Source organism: Lepidochelys kempii, chromosome 8 (assembly GCF_965140265.1).
Source record: "Lepidochelys kempii isolate rLepKem1 chromosome 8, rLepKem1.hap2, whole genome shotgun sequence".
Classification (NCBI taxonomy): Eukaryota; Metazoa; Chordata; order Testudines; family Cheloniidae; genus Lepidochelys; species Lepidochelys kempii.
The window spans coordinates 70349053-70374970 of record NC_133263.1 but is presented as its reverse complement, the minus strand read 5'-3'; the positions used below and the strand labels follow the sequence as shown (position 1 = coordinate 70374970).

General features: G+C 42.4%; 1 protein-coding gene across 12 annotated transcripts in view; it reads left to right on the top strand.

Annotated features, from left to right (window-relative positions):
* SLC30A7 (solute carrier family 30 member 7) overlaps nucleotides 1-25918 on the top strand; it is a 64528-nt gene that overhangs the window by 12195 nt on the left and 26415 nt on the right. For all 12 annotated transcript variants that reach the window (XM_073356881.1, XM_073356883.1, XM_073356882.1 and 9 more), the window contains 5 exons: nucleotides 5275-5362; nucleotides 7057-7183; nucleotides 8113-8268; nucleotides 9575-9625; nucleotides 12205-12340. In XM_073356881.1, coding sequence (XP_073212982.1) covers nucleotides 5275-5362; nucleotides 7057-7183; nucleotides 8113-8268; nucleotides 9575-9625; nucleotides 12205-12340 — 558 coding nt within the window. The remainder of the gene's footprint in view (nucleotides 1-5274; nucleotides 5363-7056; nucleotides 7184-8112; nucleotides 8269-9574; nucleotides 9626-12204; nucleotides 12341-25918) is intronic.

Genomic DNA, 25918 nt, shown 5'->3' with positions numbered 1-25918 from the left:
GTTGCAAAACAAAATGTCACATTGCATATTGTTCAGCTGCTAGCATCCACCGTAATGGGTGATAGCCAAAGTTGAAACAGCTTTTCTTTTTGGTCTTTGTTTTTCCCCAATCTTAACTTGAATATTCCCTATATTGGAGTACTGCATACCACACTAAGCTGATTCTGCTTGCCTTTTTGAAAAATGGAGTGGTTGAAATGCTGGTTGTGTATTTTAAGAACAGCAGTGGCGGTCCTAAATGAAAATTAACTTGTTGCTCACATGCTAGTGGGAACAATTATCCAAATAAAACTGTTAACAGTGGGCAAAATATTGCTTTCGTGGCTCTAACCATCTATCTGCGGCATGAAAATAGTCTTCCCCTTAGTGGCTGATCTTAGTGGGGAAGATTTTAGAGTATTGAGGAAAGCTTTATTCTAGTTCCTGTCCGTGTAAATCCCACTTATGGTGCAGCAACATCCCTTGCGTAGGAGTTTTGCAGTAAGAGTTGCGCAGGAGCTTTTCATACCCACTGATGCACTTCACCCTGCTCCTCCTCTGTGGGCATAAAGGGGCAGCATTACCTGTTCATCCTCAGTTCCTTCTAACTGCTTTTCGGCAGCGAGTGGGGACATTTTGTTATGATTTCGCTGTTAGTATAGTTTGTTACTGTTTCAATTTATTAGCCTTATAACTTTGTATTAGTTATTTAGTTCTTGGCTACTTAGTTTAAACAATACATTTATTTTTAAATTTAATACAGTGAGGCTATAATTTTCAGGCAAGAAGAACCTGTCAGCAGTGGTACCAGACTCCTCCTCCTTTCTCGTAAGTGTTGCCAGAGATGCTTTCAGCTCTCCATTTTAGGGACATGGATGACATGAGAATAACTCCAGAGTTATGCTCCCCTTTATTGGCTTATTCCCCTCTTTCAGCTGGATTGAAGACTATCTGGACAGCCTAGGATACCGATCACGAAGATATCACTACATTCTGGGAGCCATAGTCATGGTAAAATTGTCTACTCCTCATACTTTAGCAATGCCTTCTTGTGCAATTCCCCACTCTGAAGACTCTTCATTGTCATCTGTGACTCTTCCCAAGCACCCAGTAGAGACCATTCACCAGAACCTCGTCCACCTTCACTGTCTCCTTCTTGAGCTAAGCTTTAGGATAAAATAGTTTATCCTAAGGACTCTACCTTTAGACCCCCATTGCAAGAATCAGCTTTCATTCCCTGGGGACAGCCTCCTTAAGCCCATTGCCTATGGATTTCAACTAAGGCCTTATTGGCCACCTGGGCCGCCTCATTCATGGCTACCAAGTCTTTTAGTCTCCCAAGAATCTCCTTGAGAAAGCCGTCAAAACCCTGCTTTTTGCCAATACCTCAACCAAATGTGGAATCACAAAATCCTTTGAGGAAGAGTGCGGAGAAATTCACAATAACCCTTCATATACACCTCTTGCTATACCTACACCAGATGAAACCTCATCTGCGGGATGATTTTAAGACCTATCAAGAACTTTTAAAAAGAATGGCAGACATCCTGAAACAGCTCCAAAGGAACTTCTAGGACGACATACAAGTTATTTAATATCTTGCTACCAGCTGCTCAGAGCAGAATAGCTCTTCCAATCGATGAAGATTCTTGCTGCTGCCAAAGAATTATGGGCAAGCCCATACTTTGAAAAGGGCTGAACGAAAGTAACGAGCCTTTCCTAAAGGATTTGAATATTTTTGTTCGTGTTCATTGCCGTCGTCATCGTTAGTCACAACAATTAGTTAGAGCCAAACAAGCTTACAAATCTGTCATATGAGAAAAAGGTCCCCTTGGCTGCAAGGTTTGCCCTTCAACATCCCTTCAGGTCAGGATGATGAACTATTTAGCTCTGTTGACTAGAAGTAACTATACAGTGGGACAAGGCAGCAGATTTTTCCAACGAACTATCACTTGATTTAATGGAGGAGTTTAAATTGATCTGCTCAGAGGGATGTTAGATTTCTAGTCTTTCTCCATGCAGAGCTTTACAGACGCAAGGTCAGTGGCCACTGGAATTGCCATGATGAGAGACTCCTGATTGCCTGCCTGAGGTCTACCTAAAGAACTGTAGACTATGGTACAGGATTTACTGTTTGATGGAAAAGACGTGTTTAGTGACACACTGCACCCTTTGAAAGATTCTTGGGCCATGCTTAGATCTTGTGGCTTTTATATTTCCAATTCTAAAAGGTTACAATATATTAGAATACTACTTGACAGATTTCAATCATCTACATCCTTGCACCATCAGAAACAACTAAATCAGTTTAGAAAGGGACAGAGATTCCTAAAGCAGAAAGCAACTTCTTCATATACTTCTCAACCATCCCAACAACAAATATAATGCTTTAGTCAAGGATACCAACCCAATCTGTGGATCTGTATCTTCCCCACCCCAAGGATGTCTAGACTGTAATAACCTCAGACTGTTGGGTCTTGCAGATCATTCAACAAGGTATGCCCTACAATTTTGCCATGGTACACCATACCTCCCCACCCCTTTTCAGGGACCAATCTCACATGAATCTTGTGCACCAAAAGATACAGTTTCTAGTAGAGCTACATGCTGTAGAGCCAGAGGTACTTCACTTCGGAGGAAAAGGATTTTATTCCCTTTACTTATTGATACCAAAGGAAAAGGGGAGTGGCAGTCTTTAGTAGCTCTCAGGCTCCTCAACAAGTATATGGCCAGTCCAAAGTTTTGCATGGTGACTCTGGCATATGACATTAGATCCAATGCACTAATTCAGTACTCTCAACTTGCAAGACGCACACTTTCATGTGGTTGTATTTCTGTTGCACACAAAGCTTCTCCTCACTGCAGTACTGAAGGAACATCAGTTCAGGGTCATCTCATTTGGTCTCTCAGCTGTACCTCGAATTTTCATGAAGTGTCTGGTGGTGGTAACCACTCATTTACATTGTCAAAGTATTTATGCACCTACACCTTGACAGTTGGTTAATCCGAGGCAAATTAGCCAGCAGGTCTCCAATTTGGTAAAATGGATTCTGGGCCTGTTCTCAGAGTTAGGATTGAAAATCAACTTAAAGAAATCTCAGTTGATTCCATCCCAATCCATAGAATTTATTGGAGCTCTCCTGTGCACTTCTGCGTATAGAGTAAGATCAGTCCACACACTGTCTAATCCACCGTATGCAATATTCCATGCAGACGGGGTCACCATGCAACTTCACCCTAAGTTTATCCCTAAGATTGTATTGGACCTTCATGTTAATCAATATATACACTTTGGTCTCTTTTTTCCATGGCCTCACTCATCCTCAGATGTCAGATGGTACATTAGTACTATCTTAGTAAGACAAGTTTGTTCAGAAAATCTCCTAGGCTTCTTAAAGCATGTGGCAGTGCATCTAAAGGCAGAGCAGCCTCCTCTTGGAGATTATCTATATGGACTGTATCAATTTGTCATCCATAAATTACAGATACCAAGTCAAGTTACTGCTAGTTCTACTCAAGCTACCTTGGCAGCTTGCTTCAGCAGAGTTGCAGTCATTGAAATTTTATAGAGCTGTGACGTGGTTCTCTACCCACTGACCAACCACGACTCTCCCTAGTATCAACATCTGGAATGCATGCTGATTGGGATATGCTCAGCTTGGAAGATAAGCTCCTAGCTCCCCCTACCTAAATCACTGTAACTGGGAGCCACATGTGCAGGAACATGAAGAAACTGTTGCTTTGTGGTAAACTGTTGTTCTTCAAGAGGTTCTGTGCCTATGACTCCCAAGACCCACTCTCCATCTTTGCTGCTTGGAGACTCCTCTTGAGACTCTGGGCAGTGAAGGAACTGAGGGAGAACAAGTTGTGAGGAGGTGCATGTGGGCATGAAGGGTATATGCATGATCCCTACTGGACACTGTTGTTTGAACTTCAGAACACCTGTGCAAGGGGCGCTGCTGCACCATAAGTAGGATCCACATGCACAGAATATCTCAAACACTTACCACAAGATAAGGAACCATTTCTTTTATATAGATCTAATATCTGAAAAACCGTAAACAACTGGTGAAGGGGAAGCAGCCTATCATAGTGTTTATATCAGTGGACTGGAGTCAGGGGTGAAAGTGAGCTGGTACGGGCCAGTACTGTGCACTGCTAAGAACCTGCACCGGTCCATACCCAGCCCACATTAAAGCATTGCCATGGCAGCGCTTTAATGTCCCTGCCCCTTTTGCCTCCCCTGTTGGCGGCCCTGCTGGTAGGGTCCGTACTGGCAGGGCCGCCAATGGAGGAGGGGGGAAGGGGCAGCAACGTTAAAAAGCGCTGCCGCGGCAAAGGACCGTCCTTAAAGCGCTGCCATGGCAATGCTTTAATCTGGGTCCGTACCAGCAGGGCCTCCGACAGGGGAGGCAAAAGGGGCAGGGACATTAAAGCACTCCTGCGGCAGTGCTTTAAGGATGGTCGTTTGCCACCGCTGCGCTTCACTGTTGTGCCCCCCCCGTTGGCGGGGCCGCGGCAAAGGACCCTGTTGCGCTTTAATGTTCCTGCCCCTTTTGGCCCCCCCGGCCGCCGATGGGCGGGGGGGCGGGGCACAAAGGGAGCAGCTGCCCTGGAGCTGGCAATTTAAAAGGGCCCGGGGCTCCAGACGCTGCTGCTGCTGTAGCAACAGTGGCGTCCGGAGCCCTGGGCCCTTTAAATCAACACGGGAGCCCTGGGTGGCGCAGGCCAGCTGGACTGGAAGGGCTGGCTGGGGGATGCTCACCCCCCCCCCCCAGTTCCGCCCCTTCCACCCGAGGCCCCACCCCTTCTGGGGCCGGAGCTTCCCCGCCCCAGTAAGTGGCCTCAGTTACTTTCAGACCTGACTGGAGTCAAGAGACATCAGTTCTATTCCCCACTCTACTACTGGCTTTCTGAGAGACCGTCCAGGTCACTTAGTATTGTGCCATTTTCCTCATCTGTATTATGGGGATTCTCTCCTTCCTATGTAATACACTTTGAGATCATCTGAAAAGTGTGCTGCAGTGTGGAAAATAATGTAGTGTATTTTATATCCAAGCCAATAAAAATCAGGTTGGTTGACATTTAAAACTCCCCGTCAATTCACACATCAGTCCTTCATTTCAAAAATTTGGTTATACATAAGCTACAGTAGAGGGAGGAAGGAATAAACCATAGTCTAGTCCATAGCACCATCCTGCCTCTGATATACTGAAATTAAAAACTCTCAACACTTCTGGACGTTCAGTTTATAAAAAGGAGAGGTAACATCTGGTATTGCTGATTTGATTCTAGGTATGTTCGAGCAGAGGTACTGGCTGGTTTTGTAAATGGTCTGTTTCTGATCTTCACTGCATTCTTCATTTTCTCTGAAGGCGTTGAGGTATGTTCTGAGGTCAATTGCAGTCAATAAATCTCCTCTGAAAAAATGTTTACCTTTGCAGAAGCTGCATTTCTGTTTAGGAGTGTATATTTAAGGGGAGAGGACAACCCAAGCAATACTGTAATGGATGATGAGTAGTCATATTTGCAACCAATTAAACTTGTGTCATCTGAACAGAATAGAGAAAATCCGCTGGAGTCAGTGTTGGATGTACATGTATAAATATCTTCTTTTTTCAGAGTGTCTGTATTAGCTTTCAGAATAACTTATTTTGATTGCATGAATGATACTAACTTCTGTCAGATCTACCCGTTTCTTCAGCAGCCAGTATAGTATTCCATGGAATGGCTCTTCCTTTTCATTATTAAAGGAAAAATAAGGCTAGAAAAACAAAAGGAAGCCATTTGGGCATTTTATGTGGATAGAGCATTCTAAGTAAGAAGTTAGGATTAGACATTTGTCAGAAGAAAAAAAAGGGATAAGATTGTCAAACAGCAGCGGTAGTGTTGATTAGGTTGTGAAGAAAAATGAGTGAGCAGAGAAACTGGCTTTTATGCTATTAGGAGGTAGTGTTAATATTTGCCTGGAAGAGGTCTTGAATAAATGTCACACAGTAACAATCTGAACACTTGCAGGTATGTTTTCTTCTTTTCTATTGACAGGTAGCTTATTTGTTTGATAGTAACAAAAGGTAAAACTTTCAAAAGCAGGAAGTCCCATTTTCACAGGTGACTTAGTTAATCAAAAGTTAATGGGACATAGGCTCATAAGTTACTTAAATGCTTTGGAAAACTTTACTCTAAGACTACAAAAGCTAGCCAGAAAAAATACTAACCCAAAGCCTGATATTCAGTATGGAGACCACCAGGAAGCCTCAAAGCAGTCTCCTGATAAAATGGCAGCTTGTCTTTTCTGCTGGGAATGTGGGAGTGGGTTTTTCGTTAGAGTGCTCCCCCTGGCCCATGCTGGGGGCCTCATCTTTTTATACTGACCTCTGGTAATAGGCAGTCCAGTTTTGGAGCGTTGGTTCATTCCCACCCACTCACATGCTAAATGAGCAGGCACTTCTTCCCTTTTTAGCCCTTTTCCTACTCTGTTAGAGAGGCTTGCAGGATTAAACAGTGTCAGAGGAAGCATTGCTAACTACAAAAAGTAATTCTAGAGTGTTTTAGTGATGTCCGTAATAAGTTCTGGTAAACTTGTTTCCGTTTTTAACATAGGATTTAGGGGTAATTAAAACTCCAAAAAAATAGACTCTCAGCTGCTCCTCTTACCTCACCTTTTGAGAGAAAAGAGGTATTCTTCAGACTGAGAAATAATTTTACGTAGTCCCAGTATAACTGAGAACTAAAATGTCTGGGTATTGTTTTGAGCTGAATAATGCCTTAACAGAATATAATGTAGAAGATGATAGTGAAATGTAGCTCTAATACCATTTGAAAAGAGACATACAAAATATTTGGTGACTCACTTCCAAACAAGGAGAAATATAGGTATTGAGGTTTTTTAAGTTTTCATAATTCTTCTAGAATACCAGCATTCCTAATTCATTATCATTAATCTCTTGATTTGGATATTGTATCAGAAAACTCCTGCATCAAATCAGATATGTAATACTGTGTCTATTTTCTGGAGTTGCTTCTAATTGTGTGGTAGGATTATAAATGATACACTAAACTTCCTTCTTTTTGTAGAGAGCACTGGAGCCTCCTGATGTGCATCATGAGAGACTTCTTCCTGTGTCTGTATTAGGATTCCTTGTGAATCTTATAGGAATATTTGTTTTTCAACATGGAGGCCATGGACACTCACATGGCTCTGGTATGACCGTTGTAATTCTCATTATCCTTTCCTCATTTGTGTTCAGTTACAGTTAGCCCTCCAACCAGGGTCTGCATGTTGTATGTTTTATGTTTTTCAGTAGCAAGCCTATTGAGTCATGTACAGCCTTGGCTTTTTCAGTATTACTAAGATACTGTCCATTTTTGCTCCTTATTGAACTCCCAATAATTGGAAACCCAAAAAGACATTAATCTGCTGTCTGGAACTTGTAGTTTATTGTAAGAGACTTGCAAGAATTTTCATTTCTACAAAAGATTTTTCTCTTTAAATAGGAGACTGAAATGGCCTCAGGTGGAGCATTTTACAGGAGAATAGCTGAACAAAAATCTTAAATCGAAGAAGAAACTCTTTCAGTAGTTCTTGCAATTGTTTGGCATGGTTTTTCAAATTAAATTCAAGATTTATATACACAAATATCTGTTTTTTTGCTGACATTAGACTTTCTAACATAGTCTGTGAACTGTAACTCATCCTGACAGGTGGAAGTAGTGTAAGTATTTTACACACTTTTTAATGTGATTGATTTTAAAAACATCATAGTATAAACGCAAGAAAAGTATGGCCACATTCACCTCACAGAGCTGGAAGTGTGTGTTACAGTCATGCAAAAATGTATGCAGGATATTTCAGTGGTGGTCTAAAATGGCTTGGCTCAAAAAGAAGTAACATATAAATCATTTTGACTTCCTTGTTCAAGTTCAGTAAATATTTTATGCTGCAACGTAACTTGGATTAATTTAGATTTTGAATTATGTGTACTAGTTTTTCTCTATGTGACCTACATGAAAAAAAAATCTTCTCTTTTCCGTGAGGAGCAGGTAGATATTAAGTACTTTAGAAATGAATGAAAGCATACTTTTCTTTAATATTCATGTACACAGTATTCTGACAGTGATATTTATTTATAGGGCATGAGCACAGTCATTCTCTGTTTAATGGTGTTCTCAGCCATGGACACAGTCACGGAGGTCACGGTCACAGCCATGAATCCAAACATGGCCATGGGCATTCTCATGATCACAGCCATGGGAAGAGAGACTCGCACAATCAGGATTATTGTCATGGTAAGTGTCTGTCTGAAAACAAAGGCCATGCACCAGAGATGGTATGTGCCATTAAGTTTTACTGGCATAGATGAGAAGATGCTGTCAGCTTGCTTTAGCCAGCACATATGGAAGAAATGTTTCTAAAAGGAGAATGCTAGTGGCATGTTCTTATCCACCTAATGCATCTTGTGGTACATCTGAGTCAGTGCCACTTCTTTTTGCGGCATATAATTGTTGTTTCATTGTGAGCTTTGTAGTAAATTAAGCATTGCAATAATGAGAACTAATCTAATACTTGTGAATTATACTAATATTTGTGGTAGTAAATATGCAACTTTAACTGTAAACTTGTTTGTGTAGAGGAAAACTTTTCAAAAAGCCCGTAACAAAACCAGCTCGAGTTATGTCATGTAGTTCATATTACTTTAAAAAAGAATTATACCTGTTATATTGGTTTAGCTATGCATACAGCTTGGTTACGTTAAAAAAGATGTGTCCACCTAAGTATTCACATGTGTATGCAAAGGTTCAAAGTATAGTTTCTGCTTTCTCTTGTCAGGACTGCAGCTTCCACTGCAATCCCCCACACTTTGTGCCTTCAGGGATCGGCATTTTATAGTACATTTTATGCACACGTGCATTTAAAAGGTATAGTTCCATTTATTCGAAACCCTATTATCCCAACTTCTGCCCCTTTCATTGTCCCCAGGCTTCATAGGGAGCCCTTTGTTGCCATAGCCCTGCTCATTCAATCCACAGGTGGGCTGCAGAGGGCTCCCTGCACTGCTACAGGAGCCATGCAGTAGCAAGGTGGTCTCCGTCTTAGCCGAGGGCAGCAATGGCTCCTGCTCCTCGTCGTCCTTGCAATCGTTGCAGAGGGCCTGTGCTCCATTATCCGAACCTCATCATTATTCAGATTCCCTCCTTGTCCCCCAGCATGAGATACATACCTTCAGCAGCACGTGCCTCACACTGAGGGACAATGAAAGAGTTTGGATACTGCAGAGATCTGGATAATAGGGTTTTGGATAAACAGGAGTAGAGTATGTGTAAAATATAATATATACACACACTCCTATACACGCACACATATACACAGGCTTCCCCTTCTCTCCTCCCTCTCCCCATCTTGAAATTTTAGCTTGCTCTTTACCTTCATTCTGGTACAGCAAATACTAAATTTTCTAGCCAGAGTTATGACTAGTCATCATGAATAACCTTATGGTGCACTCAAAGTAGTTTTTCTTTCTGAAGCTTAACAGAATTGATAAGTTTAGAAGGATACATTGTATGTGGCTTAACTTGCCAATAATTGTCTCTACAGATGATCACTCTCTTGAAGGGGCTGCAGGATCCAACAGACAGATTTTAGAAGGTATGACAAGAATAACCATAGTGGGTTGTTAAGTTAGAATATAGACCCATTTAGATGCTGGCTTTAAATTCAGTAGTGTTGTTTGTTATTATAGGTATTAATAATGAACAGAAAGTTGTGTTAAGTGTTTGGTTTATTTTCTTCAGAAATTCAATGTGAAAAGTTTATACAAGTGACATAATTTCTGTATTTTAAGTGCCTATCTCCTATGGCAGTACATGCTCTGGAAAGTAATGAAATAGTAAGTAATATCATACTGGAACAAATTTGGAAAGCTTTGGCCAATATTTTGGATTTTAAAGGGTTGAGGATTGCGGTACTTAACTTCACCTTTCAGGAAAGTGAGAATATGGTGAGTGAATAACCATCTTGTCTAGCTAAAACAAAACCCCCAGTAACTTAGCTCGTTCTGGACACCTGGATCAATTCTTTTCTTATAACATAAATTGGGAATAGGGACTGGGGCTGGTAGAGAACATCTCTACAGCCATGTCCCTGTGGGCATCTTGCAGTCTAAACGTCAGTGCGGGACAGTGTTGTATTCTTCCGTCTCCAAATAAATGGAAGGGTGAGGGGGGAAATTAGGAGCTGCTGGGGAGGCTAGGTAGGGGCTGACAACGAAGCTGCCTTAGTACTTTGCTCTTTCTGGCTTTCTGTGAGCTATTCTGCAGCAGCTGCTGGGTTGTCTATATGGTCCATTCCATGGTTTTGTCTGCTGCTGGGCAGGAACCACAGTCATCTCTTGACCTCTACCCCTCCTCTCAGAATGAAGGATTTGGGTGATCTCTAGTAATTGAGGGGATTTGGGGAAGACTGTTAAGGTTACCTCCTGGCAGTTGTTACAATCTGTTCAGGGAGAGTAGAAGGAAACTCAGTGGCTTGTGCAGCTTCACTGTCTGTGGGCCCCTCTCTTCAGCCCCGCAGCCTTTGGCCCCATTTACCTAGTTTTTCACTTATGTTCTATCACCATAAGAAAAGGATGCTTTTACTCTTCCCCAAGGTCTGCCAGATCCCTATGGAAGGCATACACAAAGGCTCTCTATCTGCCACCGTCCTGTGTCTTGTCTGGCTGTTGATGATACACAACAATACATGAGCTCCAAAGGGGACATTTGGTTGCCTGTGTGCTGCTTAAACAAGAATAATAAGAGAAATAATTACTTTAAAATTGATTATTTAATCACCATTGGCCTGATCAAACCACAGGGAAGCCAGCATGTGACATGCAACTTTATTTCCTTGCGTTATACTTGACATAAAGAAATGTATACTTGTGGTGTCTCTTATCGGATACTTCTGTGGCTCCGGGGTTATCCTGTAGTTGTCAGATATATCACTTGCAAGGCAATAGTCTTATCTGATCTCTTCCACCGTATGTATTACTTTAAAATCCCCCACCCCCCCCCACCCCCTGCACATTAAAGTGTTTGTGAATGGCTATGTTTCAGAAGCAAATATATAACAAGAATTTTAAAAAAATTCTTTAAGGCAAATTTCTGGCCTGTTGATCTTAACATAGAATATTAATTAGAATGAAATGTGAATTTAACAAGACTGGTTATTCAAGGTTTTCTTACGTGTTTTATCTTAATAAAACTTAGTGATACTGGATGATTATTTAGAATATATTTTACATACCTCGGAAGCCATCTTCCTGCTTGTTGCGCAAACAGTGCATCGTGAAATGAACACTAATGCAGTTATCTTACCTTTCTTATTTTGGCAGAAAAATTTTAATTGAAACTCTCAGTAAAGATATTGAAGTTGCTGTGTGTTTTGTTTATAGCTTTAGTGTTTCCTTATGCAAACAATTTAAAAACTAGCTTGAGATTTTAATTCTGTTGAAAATGTTTTTCTTAATCAAATGTCAATCTTTTTTCTTTTTAATCTGGCTAGATGTTTATGGGTGAAATACTTCAAGCTGTGAACAATTACTTATTTTAACAGCAGCTGATGAACTGTGACTGTTCCAATAATTGCCAGCAGAGAGCTCCACAGGCTTATCTTTGGCTTGCTATAAAGAGTTGGCTCTCAACTATTTTAACCTAAAGCTATATTTGCCCACATATAATCATTATTTATTAATGCAAGAAATATTTTTAATTTGTATTGACAGTGAATATGTAACTTGTAAAACATAAATATCTCGCAAAGCTTTGCAGAGCTCCTGCTAGAGAAACTTCTGTTATCTCCTCGGATAGAAATGTTGCTTATGGATCACTGGGGGTAGAGATTTGACTCATCTGCTGTATTATGGCCTAGCCATTGGATGAGGGACTTCTAACTGGTTAAATCTATTCTGACATTTAGTCACCAGTTCAGTTGATGGTGGTAGTCAAGAATATTCCATGGTATGGCCACATTAAAAAAGAGTTTCTCTGAATGCCTTAGCTACTCTTCAGGGTATAGGACCTAATTCTGTGCTGACTTACAGGAAGCCCTTTAAATCAACATCAAATTCGCTAGCACAGTTCATGTTGTTGTCTGCTTTTAAGAGTTCTCATCAAAATGTTTCCACCAACTTTTTTAAGGGTTTTGGTTTTTAAGTGTTTTGATTTTTTTTTAATGCTCTTTTGTAGGTGTATTTTTACACGTTGTCGCAGACACTCTTGGAAGTGTTGGTGTAATCATATCAGCTATATTGATGCAGAACTATGGTCTAATGATAGCAGATCCTATCTGTTCAATGCTCATAGCTCTACTTATAGGAATAAGGTAAGTGTTGATACAAATGACTAAATAATAAAACATTCAGTGACCCTTGTTACATTGTTTGAATCACAAGCCTAAAAACAGGGGTAGGTCTGTTTTAAAAACAAAATTACAATGTTGTGTCTTGACAGTGAATCTTTTGCTCTCAAATAAACCGTTTCCTCTCTTTGGTGGTTTTTTCCATTCTTTGTACCTGTTCTGGTTTTTCTTGCTTGAATCATCTTGATCTTTTTCAGCAATCGCCACTGCTGCTACATAAAATCTACATCTCTTTGTTTTATTAGCCTAGTGCTACAAATATATTGTTCTGATCCATGTTGTAAAACGCTTCTCTCCCTTTGTGCAGTACATGATAATATAAGCTGATGTACTATACTAGGAAGTGGAGCAGAATAGCTTAGTGTAGCGGGGTGCAGCTTGCTGGTACAAGATGTGGCCTGGTCCTTGCTGAATTAAACTTTCACGCTCATCAGAGAATGTTGCTTGACCCTTCTGTATTTATATTCTGAGGCTTTGTGGATACTCTTTTAAATAGCACATGCATACCTCAACTTTTTAAATGACCCAGCAATAGTAGAAGATGAAGTGCCATATAGTTCCCCATTACTGCTGTTTACTGAAATGATTGTAAATAGAAGCTAATTGAAACCAGAGTTTTCAGTAGCACTCTTCTGGTAATTTCTTCAATGATGGTAGAGGGCAGAGTATTTCAGCTTCAGACAACTACTATAACAGAGCATTTCTAGTGTTTAACAGGCAGGTGTTATCCAGTATTTGAATGGCTGCAGCTGTACTTGGGTACTATTACCATATATGGTAATACATGGCAATATTTGGCGGCAGTCTGATGTGACTCTCCTGTGGTATCTTTGAGACTTGCGGATAGTATGTTTTAAGCATTAACTTTTCAGGGATGCCTAAAACAATTTATAATAGTAAATTTTAATAAACTGTTCTATTTTGACTGCATTTATTAATACCCATGCAATACACAGGCATTATAACAGTATACTTATTATTTTCTCCTTTTATCAACACTAGCTAAATTATTTAATAAGTTTAACTAAGCAATTGTACAAATGAAACTGCTAAAATACAATATAACTAAGAAAATTCAAGTTGACCAATAGGAAAAAGATACAGCTAAAGTGGAAGCTTAGTGGAATGCTATGATTTTTGTAGACTAGTATTCTGTGGTTTTTAGGGTCCAATCCTGTGGAGACTAGTGCGTGGGCTTAACTTTAGCACTGTGCACAAAGCAAAAAATACCACTTAAGTGGAGTGGGAATGAGGGGACAATAAATGACATTGTTTGGACATTGGAAGCTGTTTGCTGCTACTTTAGTAGAGATTATATCAGTTTATGTTGTGGGCATAGGAATAGCATGTCCTATTTAGATAAGAGAATTTCCAGGCTGTTGTAGCATGTGATGAAAGGGCTGGAGACCTGTTCAAGGTGACATAATGCTTAGACAGAAAAAAATGGAGCAGTTGGCAGGGTTGTGTAGGTCTTCGTGAGAGGCTGCTTTAAATATTACTTTGTTTTCCCAGGATCATTCTGGGGTCTTTGCACTGCCCAGGTTGGCCACTAATTGGCCACATCCTCGGCATAAAGCAGCTTGTGTTTCAGTCTTGGCCAGTCTAGCCTTTTGCAGCAGGGACAGATTAAATGCCTTTTCATATAATGAAAAATCTGAAGTTGGAAACCAAGCCGCTGGTGCTTTTGCTGGGGACCTGGTCAGTGAGATGTGTGATACTCTCTTCTTGAATTAATCTGTAACGCCATTCTCTTCTCCTCAGGACTCACTTCTGCAATCATGACTACAAGAAATCAGCCATTCAATGATGGCTAGGTTGTGTGCAGTAAAGAATAATTGATCTTATTTATTTTTTTTATAGGAGAAAGGTCAGCTTCAGTTTCTCCCTTCTGTGTAACTGCATAATCTTTTGCTTCATTTTGTTTCACACTTTTGCATCTGGTTTCAAATGACTTGAAACTCTTTTGGGGTAGGGACCATGTTTGAGGTTAAGATTTCATTACTTTTACTAAAAATAACTGTGACAGACAGGTCACGGGCAATAAACAAAAATTCACGGGAGCCTGTGACCTGTCTGACTTTTAGTCAAAATAACCGGGGGACAGGGTTAGGTAGGGCAGGAATAATGACAGCTGAAGTCCCATGGTGATGATATGGGTGTGGGGGGCCGGGGGAGACGGGACTGACAGGCCAAGCCCCTGCCATGGCGGGGGTGGGGGACAGCAGTCGCTCCAGCTGCCGCAGCCACAGTGGGGGCACACAGCCCCTGCTCCAGAGGTGGCCGCAGCTGCGGGACAGGGGCACGCAGTCCCGGTTCCAACCCCAGCCACAGGCGCACAATCACAGTTGCAGCTGGGGGGAGGGGGCACAGCCACAGCTCCAACCGCCGTCGGCAGGCAGGGGCGTACAGTTCCACCTCCAGCCCTGACTTCAGCCATAGATGTCCAGTAAAGTCATGGAATCTATGACTAAATTGTAACCTTAACCATGTCTAACTAGGTGTTCAGCATCTAGTATGGGGTGGCCAAACTGGCTTGCAAGCCACATGCGGCTCTTTTACCATTAAAGTGTGGCTTGCAAGCCCCCCTATTCTCCACCTACCAGACTGGGGGGGTTGGGGAGGTTTAGGGAGGGAGCTCAGGACCTCTGCCTTGCAGTGGGGTGGTGAGGTAGGAGCTTCTGTCCAGCGAGGAGGAGGGTCTCGGGGCTTCAGCCCTGCAGGGTGCACCAGCCGGAGCTTGCGTAGGTGTGCCCCAGCTCTCAAACTTCTGAAGATTGTCATATGTGGCTTGGAGGGTCAGTAAGTTTGGCCATCTCTGATCTAGTACAGTGTGTTATGTCTCCACTATGGACACTATACCTGCATACCTATTCTGGCATAGCCCTATAGCGTGGGCCTGGTCTATACCTAAAATTTAAATCAACCTAGCTACATTGCTCAGGGGTGTGAAAAATTCCTCTGAGTGACATAGTTAAGATGACCTAACCCCAGGTGTAGATGCACCTATGTTGACAGCAGAATTCTTGAAGAGGTGAATTAACTACAGCGATGTGCGGGAGGAGAAGACAGGATACACTTTCCATTGCTGCATCTATGCTGCAGACACTGCAGCATCATTGTAGCTTCTGCAATGTAGACATAGCCATGGACACAGCATATGCTGACAGATGATTGTATAGGACACCATCTCCCTGAACAGAGTTAACCATAGTAACAGAAGCCCTCTTCTATAAACATAACCCTCAATGTAGGTGCAGCTGTGTTGGCATAGCTATGTCAGTCAGGGGTGTGAGAAAACCACACCTTTCACCAGTGTAGGTATGCCAATATGAACTTCAGTGTAGACACAGCTTTATTGACAGAAGAGGGCTAATGCCCTTCAGGCAGTTGGTGAGAAAAAACACTGGTTAGTGTAGGCTGTGTCCAAGCTACAGGGCTATGCGAGGGGAGGGATAGCTCAGTGGTTTGAGCATTGGCCTGCTAAACCCAGGGTTATGAGTTCAATCCTTGAGGGGGCCATTTAGGGATCTGGGGCAAATATTGGGGATTCGTCCTGCTTTGAGCAGGGGGTTGGACTAGATGACCTCCTGAGGTCCCTTCCAACCCTGATATTCTATTCTATGCCATAGTTATGCTAGTATAGTCTCAGTTGTTGTGAAGACATACTTTAAGTGGGTGGATGTAGCTTGTTGGCCTAACTGGGCTAGACTGAGACATACAGAGCAAAGAGAAGAAAAAAGAAGCTGGCCAATTAAATACTTAAATGAAAAGTTTTAAGGGGCAAGATGGAAATCAGCTACAGTATTTGCATAGCCACCAAAAAGTGTTATAGCCTGTGTGTATGTATGCAACATGTGCCACTTGGCTCTTCAAAGCCACAGCTAGCAGCATTACGGCCCTGGGGTTAATAGCTGGTTGATCCTCTCAGTTGCTGGTGAGCAGATGTCTGCAGCCTGTATCCGTGTTGTTGGTATTGGACACAGCCCACACAGGTAATACATCATTTGATCCTATGTCGATCTTCTGCTGAGTCCACAGGACTGTTTTTAACTCTATTTTTGACCTCTTCCCCCCCGCCCCCCCCGCTCTCTGGTTGGCTCAGTTCTCAGAGAGGGACTAGAGTGTGACCAGTCGGTTGGGTTGCCACTATGAACATTTTTTTATACAGCTTCAGAAAAGCTTCTGAGCATGACTGGTGGCTACCACATCCTGTTCTCTTTCCAACTGAATTACGCCTGCCCTGCTCTCTACACATGCATGGAGACCGAGTAACTAGTTAAGAGCAATGTCTCTTCCCCCCTACTTCTCTCCCCCTCCACTAGAGAAACAAAGTCAAATGCTGCAGGATTATGTGAGCACTGTGAAAACATTTCTGTTCCAGTTAAGAAGACCTGGATGAGAGAGCTTGTGTTAGTGCTGGTTAATCCATATCACTTTTAGGTCATTTGAGTGGGAAACTACTTCTCTGTGAGTTTTAATAGTTTGAGCCAATAGCTGCATCTGCCTATCTTGACTCCTGTTGGAGTTCTACCTCACCTATCCTTGCTAGTCTCAGTGAGTATCTGGTTTTCCAAAAAAACCCCTCCAATTTAGTGTATCATTTAGTATCATTGTATTATGAGTAAGGCATTTTGTTTTCTGTATTTACTGATATTTCTCCAAAACAATCCTGGATTTTTAAAAGCCGGTATTCCGGTTTTAGTAACTTTCAAACACCCCTGCCCCGAACTTCGTTTTTTGGGGGACTTGAATTCTTTGTGGAGGAAGCAGATGGGGCTGAAGCAGAGCAGAAGGCTGCACCCAGTGAGTACTAGCTCCTGGCCTTTCAGAGTGGCAGGGGAACTGGATGGCTCCATCCTGCAGGGCCAGGGTAGGAAGTGCTCTCTCCAGTGGGGATTGGTTCATACTTGTGGGGTGCACCCAGTGATGAGCTGGCAAAATCTTAACAACCGGTTCCCTCCTCACCCCACGAGGGGGTCGTGGCCCACCCCTGCCCCCCGGGACTCCTGCCCCATCCAACCCACCGCGTTCCTTGATGCCCCCCCCACCCCCAGGACACCTGCCCCATCCACCTCCCTCCCCTGTCACCTGACTGAACTGGGCAGGAGGGTCTTGTAGGCCACTTTAGTGGGTGCCCACCCTGCCCCTAAGAGCCAGAGGGACCTGCTGGGGGCGAGGTGGGGAGTCCTGGTAGTGCTTATCTGGGGCAGCTCCCAGGAAGCATCTGGCAGGTCCCTCTGGCTCCTGGGGGAGGGGGCAGCGGGAGCGGCCACTCCCCCCACTGATCACATCAAAAATGGTGCCTTAGGCGCTGACACCGTGGGTGCTCCAGGGCTGGAGCACCCATAGGGAAAATTTGGTGGGTGCTCAGCCCCTCCCCACCTGGCCCCGGCTCCACCTCTGCCTCCTCCCTTGAATGCGCTGCCCTGCTCTGCTTCTCCACCTCCCCACCCCCGGTTTCCTGTGAATCAGCTGTTTGCGTGGGAAGCCTGGGAGGGCTGAGAAGCAGGCGGTGGCTTCGCGCTCAGGCCCAGGGAGGCGGAGGTGAGCTGGGGTGGGGAGTGGTTCCCCTATAACCCCCCCCCCCGGTTACCTGCTGCAGCCCCGGCGACCCTCCTTGCCCCCCCCTAGCTCTCCTCCACTCCGCCTCCGCGGGCCTGAGCGCGAAGCTGCTGCTTGCTTCTCAGCCCCCCCTCCCTCCCTCTGGGCTTCCCGCATGAACAGCTGATTCGTGGGAAACTGGAGGAGGAGGGTGGAGAAGCAGAGCGGGGCAGCATGTTCAGGGGAGGAGGCGGAGGTGAGCTGGGGCCGGGCGTGGAGCTGCTGGTGAGTGCTCTGCACCCACCAAATTTTCCCTGTGGGTGGTCCAGCCCCGGAGCACCCATGCAGTTGGCGCCAAAGGCGCCACTTTTGGCCGTTTGTTAAATTTAGAAGCCCTTTTAGAACTGGTTGTCCCTCGTGGGACAGCCGGTTCTAAAAGGGCTTCTAAATTTAACAGCCGGTTCCAGTGAACCAGCTCCAGCTCACCACTGTGCACCCCTCCTGGCTCTTCAGTGTGGCACTGTCTGCTTTCTTTGAGCAGTGGGGAGCAAGAGGGACAGGGAGCAAGACCCTGGCAGCCGAGACCACCTGACCAGTATGTTGTGAATGCTGAGCAGCCTTCTCCTCCACCCACACTGCCCTTCTATTTTGGTCTTTACCTATTTTTACGTATTTTTTTAGTTTAGAATAAACTGACAAATTCCAAGGAAATGGGAGGAAAATGCCTTCATTATGAGGCACAGCCTATACTTGAGTCCTGAATTCTCTGGCCCCCTGTCCCTGTGCTCATGCAAATTACCATTTTAAGACTAAACACTTGAAATGGGATTTGTAAATCAGATGACAACTCAGCACATGCATCAATAACTTTATAAAACTGATTTACTACATGAAGTATGATCCTGAAATCCCCTTCATCATGTAACCCAAACTTCGATTTCTGTTGTCCATGATAGTGGGAATAAATTACTTTTTTTTCAGCATTACAAATTTAAAATCTTTTGGATGTGTATGCCCATAAGGTATGTCTTGGGCAAAAGGGGCATGTATTTCAATCAAGTTCATTCAGTCAAGCAGGTTAGCCTAATACTGTTGAAAAGCCCCTATAAAATGTATGTTTTTGCCACTATATTAACAGACCATGTTGTAGCCTACTGCGGAGCCCTCGATCAAACCTAGGTTGGAACATGACTTCAGATGTGTTAACAAGCATATTTATTGAGGGTTTTCCATCAGCTTGAGCTAATACAATTGAAAAATACACTCTCTTTGCCCCTCAAGACAGAGCCATTGAGACCACAAAACTTGTTGCTTGACCATATACAACTTTTTATAACTGTTTTGATGCAGTGTTGTAGATGACAACACAACTTATGGATGTTTAGATTGGAAGAACAAAAAAACTGGGAAACATAAGCACTCCTTTTTTTAAAAGTGGTTCCCCAAATCATTTTATTTTGAAGCACAGTTGACATCAAATTGCACTGTCATGTTGCTTTGGCTTGATGCCAGTGTAATGCCATGAACATCTGAGCAACATAATGGAGCTTTATTGTGTAACAACCTGACAACTTCCACATCATGGCAATATATTGCGCTGCACATTTTTATGTGGTTTTTAAAGTAACGTATAAAAGTGCTTACTCTAGAAGGACATTCAAAATAGAGGAATAACAAGGCTTTGAATAACAAATAGAGCTTAAACCAAAAAGTTTGCAGGGGAATACACAGTTTGCAGAGGGTGGAAGTGTCAGAAAAAGGTGTGAGTTGTAAAGTGAAGAGTTTGCCTATCTTGTGCACTTTCACTGTTAAAGCACTGTTTTTGATTTCCTGTCTTTAAACAGGACTTCATGTTAACTTCTTGAAGTGGTGTTGAAAAAAGTGATAGCAATGTGGTGCTCTTTAAGACTGTATAGTGAGGGGCTTTGCATAGGGAAATGTCTTTTTATAGTATGCTGCTTTTTAGGAGGGAATTGCTCAAGAATTGAAGTGAAAGCTAAGGCAGATGTGAAAAATGAAAGTTCAAACCTTGTAAAGAACCTACAGCATAATAAATTATGATGATCACATTTTGATTCTTGATGGCAATCAGTTTTAATGTTTTTTTTCCCTTTCATTCTTATGTCTATAGGGTAAGAGTTCAACTGTATATATGCAATTAACTCTCACCTCTGAAGTGAAACTGTTTTAGGGTTTAGGTTAGAAGTTGCATCTGTTGCTGGAATATTTGGTGATCTTGGTTTGCTGTTTTGGTTTATGTAAATTGTTTATATCTTATCCACCCTACCTCTCAGTGCAGCTATGTTCACCCAAAACCAGAAAGGAGTCCAGACATACTGTACAATACCCATTCATTCTGAAAAGGAAGACAGTCTGTTCCAGTGAAGATGTGCTAATCTGTTCAGACAATATAGCAGTGGGTTAATTGAAACAAAGTGTAGGTAGAAAAGGAACAGTATGCTCAAAGACACTACCCTTTTCAAATAAGATGTTAATCTCCCTACTGCTGGCTCATGCATTTCCTCTGTGGGTGAGCAACTGATTTGGATTAAATGTCCACTTCGATTTAGATTTTTTTCACTTAATGTTAGGGAATCCTGGTACCAGTGTGAACAGCTCTCATTGATGTAGCTTTTGGAGCAATCTCTTGTTCCCTTTCTATTAATGACCTACATACCTCTGCTCTGCTCTCAGCTTTCCACAATGGCACAGTGCAAGACTCAAGAAAATCATGAGCTGCAGTGAAATTAAGCTTGTCTTCATTGCAGAGTTAACTAGCGTTCTATAACTTGAGTGTTGCTCCTACTTTGAGTCATACGCACAAGCTCTTAATGCAGGTGTGGTAGTATTCTCAACTCGAGTTGGTTGGTTATGGTGTGAGGCACCTGCCAACACAATGACTATGTGCAGGTTGAATGTTGTTTCTGTGTAGTTGCTCTCACTTGAGAGAGGCTAACTTAAGAGGGGTTAATTTTATTGTAGAAATAAGCACAGTCGTCTGCCTTAAAGACACAGCCTAAGATTCTTCACCCCAAAAAAGGTATGTTTTGACAGCAAGATCACTAATAACTAATCACATTAGTTACCTCACTGTAGAATTAGTTATCTCACTTTAGAATCCTAGTGGAGTTGAAATGCTGATAATTTTTACCCCATGTAGCTAGGAGAGGTCACACAACTCCCCTCTCCCCCCCCTCCCGTGTGTGTGGGGGGAATGATGTTGACCTCACCTAATTACATAGGTATAAAAACTACCAGTGTTTTGTCTCCACTAGAATTTTTCTGTGAGATAACTAATGCTAGTTTTTATTTTGCATTTTTGGGGAGTGAAGACATAGCCCAACTTTCCCTTTTTGTTCTGAAACATGGAGAAGCAGAGGCTTGGGGAAAGAAGGTAGAAGGAGGGAGACTTTTTTCACTCTTGCTGTTCAACTGTTGGCTGCAGGGATAAAACTGACCCTGTAAACTTCATTGTACTAATACTGTTACTTGTCAGCAAAAGTTGCCCATTCTCCATTGATGGATTTTTTTCTGGTGCCTTGCCAAATGGGTGGGTGTGAGGGGGTGCATTCTCAGTTAGGAAAGTTGTCTACATTCTGCAGTTTTTCTCAATCCTCTGCTTCACAGAAGACCAGTTTTGAGTAAAGATGCTGTAAGTAGCTGATCTGATTTGACATCAGGAACCCCTTCTCACCCTTAGACATTCCTGATCATAGTGGGGACTTCTGGCATATCCTCTCCCATCTCGGCCCTGTTCACAGCTTTGGGAATGTTCTAAAACTCATAAGAATACTGAAATACAGATTCTCCCTAAACTGTTTTTGTGCATGTATTACCTGATTGCATAGATTCCGGTACATGTTTTTGAAAATTGTTTAACACGGTTTAGCTCCTTCCATGTGAGTGGCCAAGCTGTTCAAAGCCAATTTCATGGGGGTTGTGGAGATCATAGTAAACTTTAATATGAAAAACACAGCTTATTCTGAAAGGTGGACAGATCCATATCCATCTTACTCTTGGGCCACTCGGATCTTTTGCCTATCTCATGAGATTTGCCAGGTTGTCAAACAGTGTTGTCAAAACTGTTGTACTCCCTCTCACATGTAGTTAATGATAGTATACTATCAAGGTATGTCTGGGAGCTAAGAGCACACTTATTTTGCTGCCAAGATAGTGGTTTTCCCTCAAAAGAGAGTGAGATGTTCATGAATCTGAATTGTTTGCTCACTAACAAGGCTGGCGGCTCGAAGGGACCATGCAGTAAGCATTGCAGTACATGCTGCTCAGGAACTGAGGGTTAATTCTGCTGGTCTTACTATTTAATGAAAACAAAGATTTAACTTTTTTCTACTCCTCCACCCCCGACAGCATCTGTTCACAAGATTAAACAGAAAATGTGTAGATTAAAATGGTCTTGTTTTTAAAATATGTAGCAAGTACCCTATCTGAAATTGTTCTCAAGCTTGAACATTATAGTACCTCTTAAGTTTCCTGGTATTCAAACTATCTTCTGGTCTTCCTGCATGGATCCACTTAAATTTAATGGGTTTCAGAAGCCACAAATTATTGTGCAGGTCCTTAACTACGTTAAGTATGGAAATATAAAAACTGTGTATTTTGTAGTCTCAGGCAACAAATATTCCAAAATGTTGAAGCAATTTTAATACCAAACAGTGTGGTCAAGCAGCTGTATAGAATTAATCAACAGAAAAATATGACCATAACATAAAGCAAGAGGTCTCCTAGAAACCACTTTCAAAGCTACAGCGATTACAGCAAGATACCATATACTAAATACGGTACTGGATCTGGGAAAGCACATGGACTGCATATTAAGCAGTCAAAGGAACAAGGCATTTAATTGCAGTGACTGAATGGGTACAAACATTTAATTTACCAGAGAAGTTCTTTCCAGTGGATTACGCTTTCATTTTTTTCCCTCCTCCCTTTCACCCCCCCTCTTTTTTTAGGTAAGAACTGAAACTGCTTGGTCATGAAATGGTACAAATCCGCTATGGAGGAAGAAATAGTGTTATAAATGTAGACTTATGAAACCCCATTTAAATTGAAGGTTACATATATGAGAGAGACAGGGTGGGTGAGACCTTTTATCGGACCAGCTTCTGTTGGTGAAAGAGATGAGCTTTCGAGCTTCACAGAGCTCTTCTTCAGGTTTGGAAAAACGTAACCAATTTACATTTTTAACTGAACAGTTATTACAATGGCAAAACTTAATCACGTTGTTTAACTATATGATTAAAATCAAGAAAAAAAATTACCAAATTTTTTTATTAAACTCAAGATTATGTTTGGTGTGGAATTTTGAGCAGATGGCCCTTAACGGTGCTTGCAAAGATCTGCTTTCACTGATGTTCAGAAAGAAAATTTTGAAGCAAGTGTCCTAAACCATTTGCAGTACTATCTATTATGGGCCACAGTTAAATAAATTGGTTAGTCTCTAAGGTGCCACAAGTACTCCTTTTCTAGTTGTTAAATTGCATCCATTGCCTTGATAAACATAGGATCTGACACTTGGATTTTATGATTTCTACTGCAGTAGCACGTTACTTCTGCTAACTTGAGTTTTTAAACTCATTTTTCCTGGTGAAGACAAAGCAAAAGAGTTTGAACGGCCCCCAACTACGCAGCCATCGGGATGGCCGGCCAGCAAATGGTATAGCTGTACTGGAGCCACCCTGAATTGTGTAAAAAGGAAGAGCAGGGGGTTGCATAGATTAAGCTAATTGAGGTTGGCCCATTTAAAAGTACAGGGGAAAGCTTCAAATTAGCTCAGTGCAGCTTGATCCCAGCTTGATCTTGTCTATACTTAGGGGCAGAACTGTGGCAGCTGTACAGTGCCTGAGTTTCAGTGCCTCAGTAAGCTTTGTCATCTACAAAGCCAAAACCTGCCCCACAAAAGGAATCCAAGATGGATGGATATTAACAGTGCTGTAAGATAAGTGGAATAAGCACAAGAAGGAAAAACTTATTCACAAATTTAATTAGCTTAATTGTGGTACCTGGCGATATAAGTAAAACTCATCATCTAGACAAAGTCATCAACCCTCTTTTTTTCAAAACTTTAAAGGTAAAAAAATTACAAAAATATTTGTGCAGTTGTAAGTTTGTTGATACTGCAAATGAAAAGGGTTAGCTGCTGGAAGGAAATGATTTGAAATCTGAATTTAGATTTTTAAGACCAGGGTTGGTCCCTGAAACTCAGCAGGGATTGTTTTGCCTTCAGCAGACTGTCACAAGTTTCCTTTAGTATTTAAATTGCTGACAGCCTTAATCTAACTTCCTCTTTGTGGTGTAAATAAAGTGTATGATTATGCAGTGTTCTGCCTATATTTTTTTTTCATTCTTGCTGTCCAAGGCTGTCTATTCTTTTCCAAGAATGATGCAGCTGCACCAACATTGACAATGCCATAAACAGTAATGCAGTCTGAGCTCAGGTGTTTTTAGAAATGTGTGATGTAACTCTACAAATAATTAAATCAATATTTGACAGTGAAGCAGAAAACTAGATCACTGTTTAATCTGGCGAATCTTTGGTACGTTTATATTGACCAAATCTTGTTAGCCACAAACGGTGTTTTGATCTTGTAAATATCTCATACGTTGTTTTCTGTTTGATCCTTTTAACACCTTTCACTTCCTCTGTATCTGAGTGTGTGATGTGCTTCACTGCTTGCTGCTTCTGCACGATCTACACACATTTGGACATTTATGTAACTGTTCTTTTCAGGCAGCAGGTTCAGGCCCTATCTCTTGCTTAGTTAGTGCTGCTTTCCAGCTCCGTTACACTATCCAGTAGTGTGACATGGTTGCCTCAACCTTTTCTATTCCCAGATGTGGTCACTATGGAAATTGCATCTTCTGTTAGTTGCATCGTTTGCAGAGTGTGCTTAAGCAAGAATGCTTAAGAATACACTGTGGCTTGTTCCCCAGGACGCTTCCATGCTGTTTGCTTTCCTTCTCAGTCTGTTGCCATCAAGAACTAATAATAGCGAATGGAAGTTCTAGTGCATGAGCTACCTCATGAGAAAAAAGCCTAAGAATTTCAAGCCCCACCATGACTAATTAAAAAAACTGTGGAAAAAATCAAAATATTAGTGATGTTTGGCCAAACTCCACTTTTTACCCTCTTAGTATTCTCTACCCTCATTCCTGATGGGTTGGCCCAGAAAGTAATTGTACTCTCACAAGCATATAGTCAACACGATCTCAATGCTTTCTAGTACAGTAACTCCTCAATTAATGTTGTCCCGGTTAATGTTGTTTCGTTGTTATGTTGCTGTTCAATTAGAGAACATGCTCATTTAAAGTTGTGCAATGCTCCCTTATAATGTTCTTTGGCAGCCACCTGCTTTGTCCACTGCTTGCAGGAAAAGCAGCCTGTTGCAGCTAGCTGGTGGGGGATTGGAACCAGGGTGGACCGACAGCCCCCCTATCAGCTCCCCGGTCCGCTAAGTTCCCTGTGCAGCAGCTGCTCAGCAGGCTATCAAGTGCAGGCCAGTTCAGTTGTCCCTCCCCCCACTGCTATGTACTGCTCCTGCCCTCTGCCTTAGAGCTGCTCCTGGGAGCCTCCTGCTTGCTGTGGGGGGGAGGGGGCGGTAATGTCAGGGTGTCGTTCCCCCACACGCACACACACTCCTGCCCCCCATCTCCACAGAGCAGGGGGACGGGGACATGACAGGGCTCAGGACCGAGGGAGCATGATGGCAGTAGCTGCTGTCTCAACTTCTGATCTGCTTAAAAAGGCAGTGTACTTAGAGTAGGGTCAGTGTACTTTAAAGAGGCAATGCGCATGTCTCTCCCTCTCCACCCCCCCCATGTGGTGTGTGTCTTCTCCCTCCATTCCTGCTGCTTTGTAGAGTATGAGGCTACATTAACAACGTGCTCAGCCGAGAGCTAGTTCATCATTTAGCAGTAAGGTATTCCCTGGAAAATATCCCACCCTCTGACTCCACCTCAAACAAGCTTCACAATCATTGCTGT